The sequence below is a fragment of the Xenopus tropicalis genome, chromosome 8, assembly GCF_000004195.4.
Source record: "Xenopus tropicalis strain Nigerian chromosome 8, UCB_Xtro_10.0, whole genome shotgun sequence".
Taxonomy (NCBI): domain Eukaryota; kingdom Metazoa; phylum Chordata; class Amphibia; order Anura; family Pipidae; genus Xenopus; species Xenopus tropicalis.
The window spans coordinates 95,882,172-95,898,596 of NC_030684.2; the positions used below are offsets into that span (position 1 = coordinate 95,882,172).

Here is a 16,425-nt window from a genome sequence, read left to right on the forward strand (position 1 = left end):
ATGTTGGGTTGTAAAGGGTGAAGTCACTGAATTAAATCTGATCTATTGTTGGCTCCACCCATTTTTTCTAACCTTAGACCACAGTTATACAGTAAAAAACACTGTGCAAAGTTTGGGGACCCTGGTTTTAATAGTGTCTGAATGGCAGCAATTTAAATTTCCCCAAGTCAACGAGTGACATCTGATTGGTGGTTGGTGGCTCTGCCCACTTTTTCTAACCTGGAACTGCAGTTACCCAGTGATTAACTCTGCAAAGTTTAGGGACCCTAGGATTAATAGTTAAAGAACGGCAGTAGTTTAAATTTAAACCAGTAAAAGTCATTAGGTAAGTTGTGATTGGTGGTTGGTGGGTGTGCCCACTTTTTCTAACCTTTAGTTGAAGTTACCCTGGCATACATAGTGAGAGAATGACAGCATTTTAAATTTAAACCAATAAAATTCAATGGATGAAATCTGATTGGCTATTATTGGCTCAACCCACTTTTCCTATTTTTGAACTGCAGTCCCCCAGTGACCAACTTTGCAAACTTTGGGGATCTAGGCATAAAAATTGTGAGACTGATAGCATTTTACACTTCACCATTGAACGTAAATATGTAAATAGGCTCCACCCACTTTTTTCTAACTTTAAATGGCAAATACCCAGTGACTAACTCTGGAAAGTCTAACAACCCTGGAATTTATACTTAAATAATAACATCAGTTTAAATATAAACCAATTAAATTTAATGAGTGGAAATGGATTGGCTGTTGGCGCCTCTGCCCACTTTTTCTAACCCTGAGTACATAGTCAGCCAGTGACTGACTGTGCAAAGTTTGGGAACCCTGACATAAATAGTGTGAGAAAGGCAGCATTTTAAATTTAAACTAAAAAAATTCAATAAGTGAAGTCTGATTGGCTGTAGGTGACTCCACCCACCTTTTAAAACCTAAAAATGCAGTCCCCTAGTGACTCTGCTGCTAATACTGTGAGAATGGCAGCAGGTTGAATTTCCCCATTGAAAATCAATAGTTAAAATCTGATTGGCTGTTGGTGGCTCCACCTACTTTTTCTAACTCTGAACTGCAGTTACCTGGTGACTAGCTCTGCAAGTTTGGGGACCTTAGTATTAATATTTACAGAATGGCAGAAGTTTAAATTTAAATATATGAAGTCTATAGATGAAATCTGTTTGGCTGTTGTTGGCCCCGCCCACTTTTCTAAACTTGGATGTAGTCACCCAGTGACAAACTTCCCCACTGGAAACAATAAAAGAAATGTGATTGGCTTTTGGCGGCCCTGCCCATCCAGTGACTGACTGTGCAAAGTGTTGGGAACCCTGGCATCAAACCAATAGAATTCAATAGGTGAAATCTGATTGGTTGTTGGTGGCTCCGCCCACTTTTTCTAACCTTGAATCGCAGTTACCTAATCCTGCAAAGTTTGGGGACCCCGGTGTTATTGCTGAGAGAATGGCAGCAGGTTAAATTTCCGCGAAGTCAATTGGTAAAATCTGATTGGCTGTTCACAGCTCCGCCCACTTTTGGGCATCCAACAATCATCATATTTTCATTCAGGCTGACCCCATGACTATGTGATTCAAGTTTGGGGAGTGCAGCCTCAAAGCTGTAAGATTGGCAGCAGTTTCAATTTCCCCGTAAAAGTCAATGGGTGATATTTGATTTGCTGTTGTTGGCCCCTCCTACTTTGGGGTCATCCAACAAATGTTGCTGTTTCATTCAGGGTGACACCATTATTATGTTATTCAAGTTTGGGGGGTGTAGCTTCAAAGCTGTAAGTGTGGCAGCAGTTTGAAAATCTTCCCTGTCAAAGTCAAAGGGAAAATTGGGGTGTTTCAACCCAACATAATAAGCAGAGTGTTCGGTCAGTGATAACAACATTTACTTTAGAAAATTCCTATTATGGATATCATTCCTATTATGAACTAAAATATTTCTTACTGAAGAACATACTTCTTCTAAAAACATCCATATAAACTTGCATATTCTTACTCGTTACTTATATATATATATATATATATATATATATATATATAGGTGTAGGACACTACACCTATTAATTAAACTTTGATTTAACCGATTAATCAAAGTTGAGGCTCAGCAGAAACGCTCAGTTCTAGTATCATACATTCAGCACAAAGCTACAGTAAAATTGTTATGTTATCTAATAACCATGGACTTATTTCAAAGACATTATGCACTAATCTGCTTTTGGTAATAAATAAAACCAAATGCTAGTATAAGGCTTTATTCAAAATCTACAAAGTATAATTGTTGACACGTTCTATTTCAGTGTATTCGAAAAGGCTTCTTGGGCTTCAGACATACCTCCCAACTGTCCCGCTTTACGCAGAACAGTCCTAATTTCTCCACCCTGTCCCGCAGTCACGGATTTTTCTTTTTTAAATGTCCTGCTTTATTTCCCCTCTCTCTGCTCTTCTCCTCGTGACGTCACACTCATGTCTCTCAGGAGCGCTGCAGCTTCTACACCGCTCTGTTCCATTCTAACATTTTGAATGCTGTGCAGAAGCTGCGGTCCTCACGAGAGACGTGAGTGTGACGTCATGGAGAGAAGAAGAGTCGGGGGACACAGCCGGAGGAAGCAGGCGGACACAGCAGGTGGTGGGAGGAGCAGGGGGAGCCGCAGGAAGCAGGGGGATGCTGGAGAGGACATTGCGGGGGAGCTGAAGGATGTTTGGGAGGATGCTGGGGGGGAGCTGGAGGATACTAGGGGGGAGCTGGGGGAGATTAAGGGGGAGCTGGGGGATGCTGGAGAGGACGCTGGGAGGGAGCTGGAGGATGTAAGGGAGGAGGCTGGGGGGAGCTGAAGAATACTAGGGGGGAGCTGGAGGAAGTGCTGGGGGATGCTGGGGAGGATGCTGGGAGGGAGCTGGAGGATGTTGGGGAGAATACTAGGGGGGAGCTGGAGGATAATAGCGGGGAGCTGGAGCAAGTTAAGGGGGAGCTGGGGGATGCTTGGGAGGGAGCTGGAGGATGTTGGGGAGGATGCTGGGGGTAGCTGGAGGACACGGGTGTGGTTTTGTAAAATGGGCCTGTTTGGGGGAGTGGTCATAAAGTTGGCGTGGCTACGCACAGCAGATATTCTTGTCCCTCCTTCTACTTTTCAAATGTTGGGAGGTATGGACTATACAATGTGCATCTTACATCAATATTTGCATCTATATAGCTCATCATATTGAGAATACTTTAACCATGTCTTTGATCTGCTGCAATCACACCCCCATCGCACCTATCTAATAATACCACCAACACTTTCTAGTGAGACCAAATCCATTTTAGCTCCCTTACCTTGACTTTCTGGACTTTCCAAAAAAATAAAACAAGAAAATACAGGACACTTGGCAATGTCCAACTTACATTCCAGTACATGCTACTTACATACAGTTTCCAGGATCAATATTTTTACAACCCTCATATATTAAAATGGCCTGGTGAATATTACAGTTAAATGCAAGTGAGTCCAACCATCAGGACTTTAGACATTGCTGAACTATGAGAATGGAAAATGTATAGGTCAGCAAAATCTAGAGAGCTGTAGTGATACAAGATGTCACAGCAGAATACCCAAGATGAAGTTATTATGGATACATTATAGTACAGGTATAGGATCTGTTATCCAGAATGCTCGGGACCTGGGGTCTTCTGGAGAAGGGATCTTTCCGTAGTTTGGATCTCCGTGCTTTAAGTTTACTAAAAAATCATTTAAACATTAAATAAACCCGATAGGATTAATTATATCTTAGTTTGGATCAAGTACAAGGTACTGTTTTAATACTACAGAGATAAAGGAAATTATTTAAAAATTGGAATCATTTGTTTAAAATAGAGTCTATGGGAGATGGTCTTTTCCGTAATTCGGAACGTTGTGGATAATGAGTTTCTGGATAAAGGATCCTATACCTGTATTTATAAATGCTATAGTATGATCCAGTAGACTAATATTTGTTTACAAGAATAAATAGTTATGGGGCTTTGTGAGGACTGGGAAGGAGGTTACAATAAAACATTTATTTCTGTAATTGTTCTGGCTGCTCTGTCTCATGGTGTACACCACAAATAATACTTTGCACGCACTCCTGCCCAGACTGCTTTCTCCCAGACCCAATGCATGGCTAAAAGTCAACTAGAAACAGGTTCATAGTCAGCTGCATTAAACATGTATAAAGATTAAAACTTATAGCTTTAACCTTTTGCCCTAAAAGTACTGTAAACTGCAACTCCCACCTGCTGACCGTAGTTCTGAGAACATGACCAAATGCAGGACGCTATCACTTTTTCAGGTCAGCTTGGCCATTCATCATTATCATCACTTATCATAGAAACAATGACTTTATTGTTATTTCTGTACAGAGAAGCCCAATAATATCTGCTTCAGAACCATGGGGTGCAATGCAACAGTCTCTTCAACTTCTAGCCCTACTTGTAAACATGGGATATTATATAGCAGCCTCTTCAACTTTACCCCCACTGCTCCTATTGGTCTGCAACTCCTGAGAAAAGGAAATCAAGGATATCCAGGAGGTGCAATGCAGCAACTACAGCTGCTGAAGGTCCTTTAAAACTTTATCAACAAACTTGGTGACTGTCTATGAAGATTTTCATTCATCCAGGTCATGGTATATCTAGTATAAATAAATTTAAAGCAACTGGACTTGTTTGGTAATCATTGAAGACGTTTCACTACTCATCCGAGCAGCTTCTTCAGTTCAACTGACTGGTATGGGAAGTCCTCAGCATATATACTCTTCCACTAATCCAATCACAATGGCACTTTGTAACTCTTCAGAAAGGTGACATCTGAAACTCACAGAGGTGTGAATGCTGTGGAGTTACTTTCAAAGGATTACCAAAGTATCATGCAACTCTTCAAACAGTGTGTCAATTGCATGAATGGATGTGTGAAGAGTTTTTTCAGAGCACATTAACTCAGTGGACAATAACATCAAGTTCACAAGGGAGGATGTCCATGAGAACAAACTTGCTTTTTTGGACTGTTTGATATCCATCCAAGAGGGGGTATCTTGAAAACAGAAGTATACAGGAAACCCACTCATACGGATCAATATCTGTTGTTCGATTCCCACCATCTGCTGGAACACAAACTGGGTGTCATTAGAACTCTACCCCACAGGGCGGAAAGTGTGACAACCGAAACAGAGTCCAAGGACAAGGAATGTAAACATCTCAGAGGAGCACTGAAAGCTTGTGGCTAACCAGACTGGGCCTTTGTCAAAACAAGAGCAACTAAGCCGAACAGGAACACCAAAAGGAATAACCGTCCTGAGGCAGAGAGAAGGCACAATATAGTCATCCCATATGTAGCAGGAGTGTCGGAGAAACTCAGGAGAATTTTCAACAAACACCACATCCCAGTGTTTTTTAAACCTAGCAACACACTGAGACAAAAACTTGTACACGCAAAGGATCCAACACCAAAGGAAAAACAAAGCAATGTTGTATACGCAGTCCAGTGTAGCAAGGAGTGCACAGACCTTTACATTGGTGAGACAAAGCAACTGCTCTCCAAGCGAATGGCTCAGCATAGGAGGGCGAACACTACAGGCCAGGACTCTGCTGTATTTCTACACCTAAAAGACAAGGGACACTCCTTTGAAAATAGCAACGTCCACATTTTGGACAAAGAAGACCGCTGGTTTGAAAGAGGTGTAAAAGGAGGCCATTCATGTCAAAGTGGAGAAACCATCCCTAAACAGAGGCGGGGGACTTCGACACCATCTGTCTGCTTCATACAATGCTGTTCTAAAATCTGTACCCCGGCAGTTTCAAAACTCTCCACACATCCATTCATGCAACTCTAACAAGTAACACCTGTTTGAAGAGTTGCATGATACTTTGGTAATCCTTTCAAAGTAACTGCACAGCATTAACCCCTCTGTGAGTTTCAGATGATTACCAAACAAGTCCAATTGCTTTAAATTTATTTATACTAGATAAACTTGGTGACTGTTTAATATAGTGGTTTTGTGTGTGATTACATTCATTTATTATCTATTATCAACTAGGTGTATCACACAAAGCATTTAGGGCAAAAAAAATGTCACCAAAGACTTCTGTTATAATAATGGAAGAGGTGCCTATTGTGCATGCCTGACTGATTTCCACTGGAGCAGAGACAGCAAGCATGCCCAGTAGACACCTCATCGACAGTCACAGAGAGAAGAATAGTTCAGCAAAGAAAAGGGGAGGAGATTTACGCTAGACAAGGAAGTAGCTGAGAGAGCTAAAGTTGAGCTGCTTGTGATACAGAATCTTCATGAAACAGTGCAGGGAGAAAGGTATTCTATTTGGGGGGCTGTATAGAAATGGTTTACTTACTCTTTAAGGACAAATGTGTAGCAGGCAGTATACCCCTCTATGCCCACACAGGCACAGCATATACTAATCGATAAAGTCTTATCTTCAGGATCAGTTTTAAGGAAGCACTGTGAGGGCATTTATCTGGGTCCTCAATTTGAGAACTGAATTGTTATTATTCATAAAAGTGACCAACAACTGGGAGAATATTAAAATTATCAGCATGGATATGTATTTACGGCATGCACATTCCACATTTTATACTGATTTTAATTTCTGAAATATACTGTACTGTTATTAGCCTTATTAATATTAGGTTTACACATAAAGACCTTGCTGATTTCCACATATATAAAATAAGAAGGAAATTTCTCAAAAGGGAACTGAGATAGATTTACTCAACTGGAACGAGGACAAAACACAGATCCACCCAGTGACAGCGCTAACTGATGTCACAATGTAACAATTATCTCCAGTCAGGGTATACAATGAGGAGCGATTAATTCACAGTGCATCTCCAGAAACAAGTGTGACTTCTACTACATAGGAGACTTGCCCCCCGTGGCACTGAGTCTGATACAGCACATGCACTGCTGTATAACCCTTAAACAGAAAAAGTGATGTAGATTCAACTGTAATAAAACCTATACCTATGTTCTTCTGTTTCAGGCCTCAACTGCTTTATACAAAGGAATGAAACGTTAATGATTTCATTCAGTTCATTTACATACCAGATGGCAGGAAAGGGGATTACAATTTTAGCCTCAAAACATATTTACTGATGATCTGGCCAATAAACTGAATTATAACTGTAACCTTTTCAATGGCTTGTGATATATGATATCTGTATTAATAGAGTGAGAATCTATTTTGAGTCTGTTTCATGTTTAGATCAATAAGATTTGCTCCTCGAAACTGTAAGGATATATAGTTCACAAATAACTGAATTTCCGGTTCATGCTACTGTTACTGACTGCAAATGTTAGCTACAAAATTGTTTTAGCTGATTGAAAGTGAACATTTGTAACATTAAGATGCCAATTTAGGCTTATACTAATTCCCTTATACACATGATATCTCCGAATATGCCAGTTGGAGGGTCATGATGTATAAAAAACATGACATATCCCTGTGTTTCATGGGATCTTAAAGTTCCACCCTTCCTTTAGAAAATGTGTGTGAACTAAGGAAAATGCAAGAGAAGTGCCAATATTAAATCACACAAAGAGAAACTCTGAAGACTTTTTGTATCGAAAGTAAAATTAAGAAGACAAATACATGATTTATATAAGCAGCTTACTTTCCAATGCAGAATTAACACCCTTACACCTGTGCACACACAGGATATCCAAAAAAAGATGTGTAGACCACAGACTTAAACAAAAGCTGAAATGGAATATCTGGTATGTTAAAATGTGGCCCATCACACACCGTTGCCATGGCAATAACACCAAAGCAGATGAAGTTTAATGTAAAGGGACAATGCAGCTGATATGTAATGTAATTTTCTATTTTATTGGATATTGTCAATGCATTAATCACAGTGATATGGATCTGAATGCATATGTCTCCTTAGGAACAGTGCATTTCCAACTCCACCTTGAACAAAATTATCATCTGAAGGATTTTCTTGCAAATTTGCCCCATTGCAAGATTGTTGTCACATATTAGTTCTATTTCAACAAAAATTGTACCTCACTGTTCTCTGAATTCAGTGTAAATCTCATTCTTACAACAAGATGTCTGCTATGCAAACAAATCTCACAGAGAGAACATTGTACTAATGAATGGGAGTAGAATGAGAAAAAACTGAAATAAATGGGGGGTTTAGAGTGTAAGCCATTTACCATTCTTAGCTTGAATTTCTCACAATTACATTCTGCAAATATATACATAGGAACAAATATAAATATAAAACACCAAGCTTTTTCTGTTACTGAAATAGAGAATAGTGGGAGTGTTTATCTATTTATAAATTACACATTATAGGGCAAAATACTATGTACACCCCTTGGTAATATATAACATTATTTTCAATTAACCGGTTGTATTATAGCCCATAGGCTATTCATTTGTAACAATATATGGAAGAATTATTGTGTTGACATCTTGAAATTGCTGGTCACAGAGAATGAGGTTTCCAGTATCAACAGGGGAACTAACCGTCTACACAACACTCAGAATCAGAGTCTGGGCAAACAAAGCAACAAAGCATAACTACCACACCCACACACTTTAAATATATATATGTATGTTTTATATATATATATATATATATATATATATATATATATATATATATATATGTTTATATATATATATATAGTGTATATATATATATATATATATATAGTGTATATACATATGTAAGTAGGTTATGTTTTCGTTGAAAATGAAGAATGAATATTGACTAATAATATCAGAATAACAAGACAAGCAAATGACATTAAATGAAAGAATGGCAAGTAATAATAGTTATCTTACCGTGCTGATGTGAGGGTGCACAGATGCACAAGGCAGGCGGGTAGCCCTTAGAGCTGTGTGTGAGACTCTCCCAGCTCAGCAGCTGGAAGGGAAGCAGAAGCTTTAGAGAGCAGACTCCGCCCACAAGCATCGCACTCAATCTGCAGGAAACTACACATCGCCCACTTCCTCTGGCTATACTGGGGGGCTTCTGCAACATCATTCGTGTCTCTTTAAGTCAGTACCAGCTGGGCTTTTGCTGCTTCTCCCCGTGTGTGAGCTTGGCATTTATAATAACATGATGCCTCTCAGCCATGTGGCAGCAGCACATGATGTGGGAGAAAGCTACAGCATGGAGAAGTGTCAGGGAGCTTTTCCTCCCCAAAAGGACCCAATGATGAATGATTAACCCGCTGTTGGGGGCTGGCTTGTGCTCCTCACAGAGAAGCATATGGGCTTTGTTAGGCTGGCTGTTCCTTGCTAGTTAGCTAAGCGGCAGCAGCAGTGATTAAGGATCACTGCAACATCTGCTCAGATGGAATCTTTAAAGCTCTAGAACTGATTAATAAAACTGCTGCCCATTCTGAAACCCTGACTGGATAAAAGAACTGCTGTGCATTGTGAAAGTGTGGCCTAATTATAGCACTGCTCTGCTGTGCCTGGCAAAACCCTGACTGTATAATAATACTGCTTCCCATTCTGAAACCCTGACTGTATAATAATACTGCTTCCCATTCTGAAACCCTGACTGTATAATAATACTGCTTCCCATTCTGAAACCCTGACTGTATAATAATACTGCTTCCCATTCTGAAACCCTGACTGTATAATAATACTGCTTCCCATTCTGAAACCCTGACTGTATAATAGCACTTCTGTTCATTCACAAACTCTGACTGTATTATAGAACTGCTGTGTAATCTGAAACCCTGGTGATATAATAGCACTGCTCTGCTGTGCCTGTCAAAACCCTGGGTGTGTAATAATACTGCTTCCCATTCTGAAACCCTGACTGTATAATAGCACTCCTGTCCATTCACAAACCCTGACTGTATAATAGCACTCCTGTCCATTCACAAACCCTGACTGTATAATAGCACTCCTGTCCATTCACAAACCCTGACTGTATAATAGCACTCCTGTCCATTCACAAACTCTGACTGTATAATAGAACTGCTGTGCAATCTGAAACCCTGAAGGTTTAATAGCTGTGCCTGTCAAACCCCTGGCTGTATAATAAAGCTACTTCCCCCTGTGGAACCCTGGTAATATCACTGCTGTCTGTTCTAAAACCTTGACTGTATAATAGCACTGCTGGGTATTTGGAAATCTTTACTGTATAGAACTTCTGCCTCCCCCCAGGGCTGGCCTTAGGCCCAATAGGGCCCCGCACCCAGGGGAATAAAGAACATAAAGCTGTCCAGCCCACCCCCAGCAATGATTTCCCAATAATGTCGCTATGTGTTCTGGGACATTAAAGGAGAAGGAAAGGCAAAGTCACTTGGTGCCAAAATGTTAGGCACCCCCAAGTGACTTGAATCGCTTACCTTTTCCCCTGGGCTGGTGCCCCTGTTCGGAGAGAACAGCACCAGCCCAGGGTAGCTGCAGCTCTTCCGCCATCCTGCTTCGCTTGGGCGCGCATGCGCAGTAGAGTGAATAGTGGAACTTTAACAAATAAGTCGTCTTTTCACTCTACTGCGCATGCGCCTATTGTGTAGTCGCAGCGAAACGAAGCCGGAAAGAGGAAGCGCTCGCTACAGGTGCCCCGGGCTGGTGCTGTTCTCTCCTAACAGGGGCACCAGACTGGGGTACAAGGTAAGCGATTAAAGTCACTTGGGGGTGCCTAACATTTTAGCACCCCCAAGTGACTTAGCCTTTCCTTCTCCTTTAAGCACAAAGTGGGCACTGCACTCGTAGTGCTACCCCAGGGCACTGTCTGTCATTGTGTATAGTGTGCTTGGTGTGTCAGTGCCCAGTGCTTGGGGGCCACATTGTGCCATGAAATGTTGGGGCCAATGGAACAAGTGAAAGAGAGGTGAAAAGGCAGGGTTACACCATCAGTTACAGAGCGAGAGGCAGGTACTATTTGCCCAGGCAGGCAGAAGTACGTGCCTGATTACCCTCCACCTTTGCGCCCTAGGCATGTGCCTCTTTTGCCTACTCCTAATTCCAGATCTGCCATCAAAACTCTGGCTGTATAACATAGCTGCTTTCCTTTCTAAAAACCCTGGCTGTATAATAGCACTCCTTAATAGCTATCTGACCTAATAAAGCTTTGTCTAATAGATTAGCAGTCCTTCTGATATTGTTGAACATTCCATATGGCCAGGCCAGTGTTGTTCATGTTGTGCAGGATGGCTGACTTTCTCTACATGTAAATATGTTCTTTTATAAAGGTTTAAGACAGACTGGTTGTGGAGGATATTTGAGCCTCTGCCTGGGTGCTACAGTCTGCCTCTATGGCTCATGTTATTGCCTTTTGAGCTTCACTTGGTTATCTTTTGACCTGGAATCCTCCATGGGTAATGGGGTATTCTTGCTATGTTCTGCCATCTTGCAAGGGCCCTGTTTCCTTAGGTAGTCGCTATGGTTTCCCAAGGGTTTATCTTCCCAGGAGAGGAATTTGATTATGGTGTTAGTTGGGTTTCTTCTATATATACTATATAAGTGCTTTTGACCCTGGGAGGTTTTAGGTGCCCCTAACTCTGTTGTTTGGGGATCAATTTTCTGTTTGAACAAATCTGATTACACTAGGCATCTTTGTCTGCTTTCAATAGGGGTTTGTGGTACATGTCTTATGGGTACATCATAGTGCTTTAGCTACCTTGTGCTGATGAAAGTTCTGTTTAGATGGGTCATACCTGCAAAGGGTCTGTTTGGGGGTTTTGCACTCCTGCTTACTGTGCCTTACAGGCTCCTTGAGATCTGCACTGAGATAGGGCATTACATGAGGTATACTTTCTGGTGAGTAGGGGAGTAAGTATTTCACACTTTGTTACATTTCACTATGTCACTTGCTGTCTCCAGCTTTTTGGGAGTGTCAAGCTGTTATGTTTATGAGTATGAGTACTGACATGGAGTTCATCAGGTAAAAGGAAAGATTGTTTCATACTTACCCTGATCTTACCTTTCCATGACAAACTCTGTCAGCCCTTTTCTGGTAGTTTTTAGAAGCTTGGGCTGACCTTTTAAACATTAGGATATGGGAGAATCTTTCTGATGGAAGCAGGGGGGGAAAGCTATCCCCATGAGTATGGAGTTGGTCATGGAAAGGAAGATCAGGGGCAGTATGAAACAATCTTCCCTTATTCTGATTTCCCCCATTCATACCTTCCTTCTATTGTTGGAGAATTCTTCTCTACCACACCTTTCTGTCTTTTTTTGGTTAAATTTACTCAAAAATCTTTTCCCCATTCACTTTCTTTCAGCAGAAGTGTGTGTATCAATAGCCACCTTCTTAAGTACTTTGCCAACTTTGCCATATTTTTCACTCTCAGGTTGGGTTGTTAATTATATTAGCGATAAGTAACCTTAGACTACTGTACCTATCCCAGATGAACCCTCTTAAAGGAGAATGCAAGTCAAAATTTAAAAAGCACACTGCCCAATAGTCCTACTATTGTTTAGTAAAAACGCCACACTTTTGGCTCACCTAATCAAATATTTACTCAGTCACTTACTTCACATTTCTAGAACAGGCAGCCATCTCTAAAAAGGTATTCTCCCTTCCTTTCCCTCCTTGCTTCATACTGCACATGTGTTTCATTCCCTTCCCCCCCTCCCCTCTGCCAGATCCGCTTCTGATTGGCTGGAGGGCATGTGTAGCTCAGAACAGGAGACAGGATCAGGTTACACACATGCTCAGAGAATAGGAAGGCTGCCGCTGGCACCTACAGGAAGGGAAGAGAGATTTCAGTGATGTCACTGTAGTCTTCACACTGCTGTAGGCTGCCAGCACCATATCTCAGAGAAGCAAGCAGGGATCTGGGAATTCAGATATGCAGTAAGTACTTAATAAGAATGCCTTTAGATTTACTTTTAATTTATATTAACCTTTCATTGTCCTTTAAGGTAGTTTCCGATGGAATGAGCTAATCCCATCTCTTGATGAACTGGAGTAAGTCAAATATAACTATGTCCCTTCTTTGTCGCTACAAGAGATCGCCTTATACAGTTTAAAGTTATACATCAGATAGTGTACCAGGGCTGAGGAGAAGAGAGGAAGAAAGCTGAGACTGCCCAACAGACAGACACCCCAGAGAAGTACCCAAAGAGAAGAAATAGAAATCTACTGTATTACGTTGGTACATTTCTATTCTCTTCTCTTTTAAGGCCTGTGTGAAGCGGCCCGTTTGTTCGAATAGATTTATATACATATATATAACTGGATTTATGTTCTTTTAGATACCTTAGATACCCAGAACCCCAGTTCAGATCATTCTTCAAGGATTTTATTGTGTACAAAAATTAAAAAACGTATCGTTTTGTGTATTTTCCTGACAAAGATGCATAGCTTTCAATAGATTTCAGTTACATTCATGAATAAACAACTGAAATGGAGTGGACACAGAACAAAGCATGCCACTTGAAAACCTATACTATTTAGATAATGTTCCAGAACCTCCAGAGATCTAGTCCAGTGATTTGTTTGGTCAATGCCCATCTTACACCAGACCATGCTCTATTTATGCTCCTACCATGTCCCATGATGTTCCCTTGGGAGGGTTATGAACACAGGAGGAGAATTCCAGGACAACTTCAGACATGTTAGCCTCCTAGGAACCAGATCTGACCGATTTCTATCCATGCCCTGTTTCTCCCTGATACTTTTATACCCCCAGCTGTGTCTTTATGTGTCACTGTGAGCATTACCAAAGAAAAGTTGCTTTTGATTCTAAAGTATTTTAGAAGATGGACCAGCACGAAAATAACTCCACAAATTATATATTTAACATTGTAGAAAACATTGTTTACTTTCTTGTATTGTATTTCTTTTTACATGTGCAATGCTGTCCAACTTCTGTGGTACCGATGGCCGGAATTTTTCCGGCCTCCGTGGTGGAGGGCCGAAAATGGAACCTAGTTTTGACCACTCCCCTTTTTAATACCACACCCACTTGAAACCACACCCATGTTATCGCATGACCATAGCCATATTAATGGTGGTAGTACAGCAAAAACCTGCATACTCTGCCTTCCCTATCCTGCCTGTGTGTGCCATACTCTGCCTGCCCTACCCGGCCTGTGTGTGCCCTACCCGGCCTGTGTGTGCCATACTCTGCCTGTCCTATGCTGCCTGTGTGTATGGCACATACAGGCAGCATATGGCAGGCAGAGTATGGCACACACTGGCAGCATACAGTGACACAATACTGGCACTGCTCCTACAGTCTGCACTATAGCTATATTAAAAAAAAAATTTAATTGCAGTACCACCACAGTATATGTTCTTTTTATAGTGTGCAGGGTTTATTTGTGGGTTTCTACAGGAGAGGTGTGAACAGGAGAACAATGTGGGTGATTACAGCCTGAGCCTGAGGTGTGAAATGAGCCTGAGGTGTGAACACTGCAGGGGGTGAACAATGTAGGGATTAAAAGGTGTGAACAACACAGATTACATTTTTAAACAATACAGGGGGTTTACAGCCTGAATCTGAGGTGTTAACCATGCAGGGGGCCAGTACTGATACCATTTAAAGCTTACACAAAGGTAAGCCATCAAAGCAGCCAGACAGGTGGGGGGCCACACAGAGCGGGGTTGCAGGCCGCCAGTTGGACAGCACTGGTGTAGAGTAATGTGTTCATATTAGGATGGTTTTTAGCTATAAATTGAGTAAGGTTCTTGGAAATTATGCAGTTAGTGGTGATAAAATGGCTGTACACCACATTGCTATGGTAACCAAGGATGACTACTTTCCTGTGTTACCATATAAGAGTCATGTGATGTCTGCAATGAGCAAATGGTGATCACAATGATATCTTATTATCCTTTCACACGAGCACAAGTCTTATAACAATTCCTACAAAAGCATGTGCTTTTATATAACAGCACACATGAATAAATTTGTATTTAGACTTTGTGACGCTTTGTTTGCATATCGGAATTAAGGTCTAATTAAAAATAATATAAAGAAAAAATACATATAAAAAAAATATAGGTGTGCAGTGTGGTTTGTGGGCCCCATTTTTTACTTGATCACTTCTATTCCTTGGTTCCCTGGCAGTAATCACCAAACATAAGTATGCTCACTGGAATCAGAACTGCTCCTGGCAGCCAGAGCACATTCTCCTTGTTGGCAATCACTGAGAGAGCAAGGGATCAGAATGTCAGCTTCTTGAATCACCCCCTCTGTACAGGAGTCCAAAATCTCATATAGACGTAGTAGAACTACAGGACGCACACATTAAATAAAAACTATATAGTGCAGTAAGTTGATATAGATGTATTGATTGTGACATATGGAACGTCATATCCTCAGAAATAAAAATATTCCCTTTTGGTTCATTAGTAGTAATTTACTTAGAAGTCTATGCATTTATTCCTCTAAAGAGGGAGATCAGGAACACTAATATTTGTGATTTTTTTATTCTTATAATTTCTGTGTGTGTATATATATATATATATATATATATATATATATATATATATATATATATATATATATATATATATATATATATATAAATATACTGAATCAAACAGAACCAGCACCAAGGGTCTTGTGGTTCAAATAAATATTAGAGCATTATTATTGCATGTACAACCGACGTTTCGGTCCCTTTTGGGACCTGTTTCAAGGGGACCGAAACATCGGTTGTACATGCAATTATAATACACTAATATTTATTTGAACCACAAGACCCTTGGTGCTGGTTGTGTTTGATTCGGTGAAAAATCATTAGCAAGGTTCCTAATATATATATATATATATATATATATATATATTAGGAACCTTGCTAATGATTTTTCACTATTTCATAAGTCGAATGATTGCAACCCAGGTGGGGGATTTCTTTTCACTTCCCTTATCTCTTGCTCCCATTCTCATCAAGGTGGGATGAGTGGGATGCTGGCAATGGGAAGGGGCACACAACAGCTGTATTTGTACTGTTTACTTGCATAAAAGATTGGCAGTTCCTTGCTGCCATCTAATGGCAAATTGTTATATTTTTTTTAAAATACAGATTCTGAAGGAACTACTTGCGCAGGAGATTAGTAGTATTTTTTCACTAAAGCAAAACTTTGAGGTGTACTCTAGTCTGTGGATAGACTATTTGGTCTACTTCTGATAATAAGTTCTGAGGAAAGAAAGTACTGCTGAGTTTAATATTCACATACTCAATAGCATCATTCTAAACAAAGCTGATTGTAGGACGTTTTAAACACACAACGCAGTTCTGCTTACCTCACATACACAAGGCTCCTTTTGGCTTATTGTGTACTAGCAGTGGACCCAGGAGAAGCATAAAGATCCCCCATATAGAGAAGAAGTGCTAATTCAATGGAGCTGACCAACTTTACTCACATCAAATCAGTAAACAATGGTACAATTGTACATTTCCTTTGCTTTTTTCCCTTGGTAAAGACCCCATATGGGGCTGAAATATGTAGGACTATTTGTATAG

At 40.5% G+C, this 16,425-nt stretch overlaps 1 protein-coding gene across 2 annotated transcripts in view; it reads right to left on the reverse strand.

The window, feature by feature from the left end:
• gng2 (guanine nucleotide binding protein (G protein), gamma 2) overlaps positions 1 to 9,177 on the reverse strand; it is a 45,365-nt gene extending 36,188 nt beyond the window's left edge. The window contains exon 1 of one of the 2 annotated variants that reach the window (XM_012968240.3): positions 8,821 to 9,177. In XM_012968240.3, coding sequence (XP_012823694.1) covers positions 8,821 to 9,022 — 202 coding nt within the window. In that variant the 5' untranslated portion in view covers positions 9,023 to 9,177. The remainder of the gene's footprint in view (positions 1 to 8,820) is intronic. The other variant, NM_001005038.1, reaches the window with a different exon arrangement.
• Between the last annotated feature and the right edge of the window lie 7,248 nt (positions 9,178 to 16,425).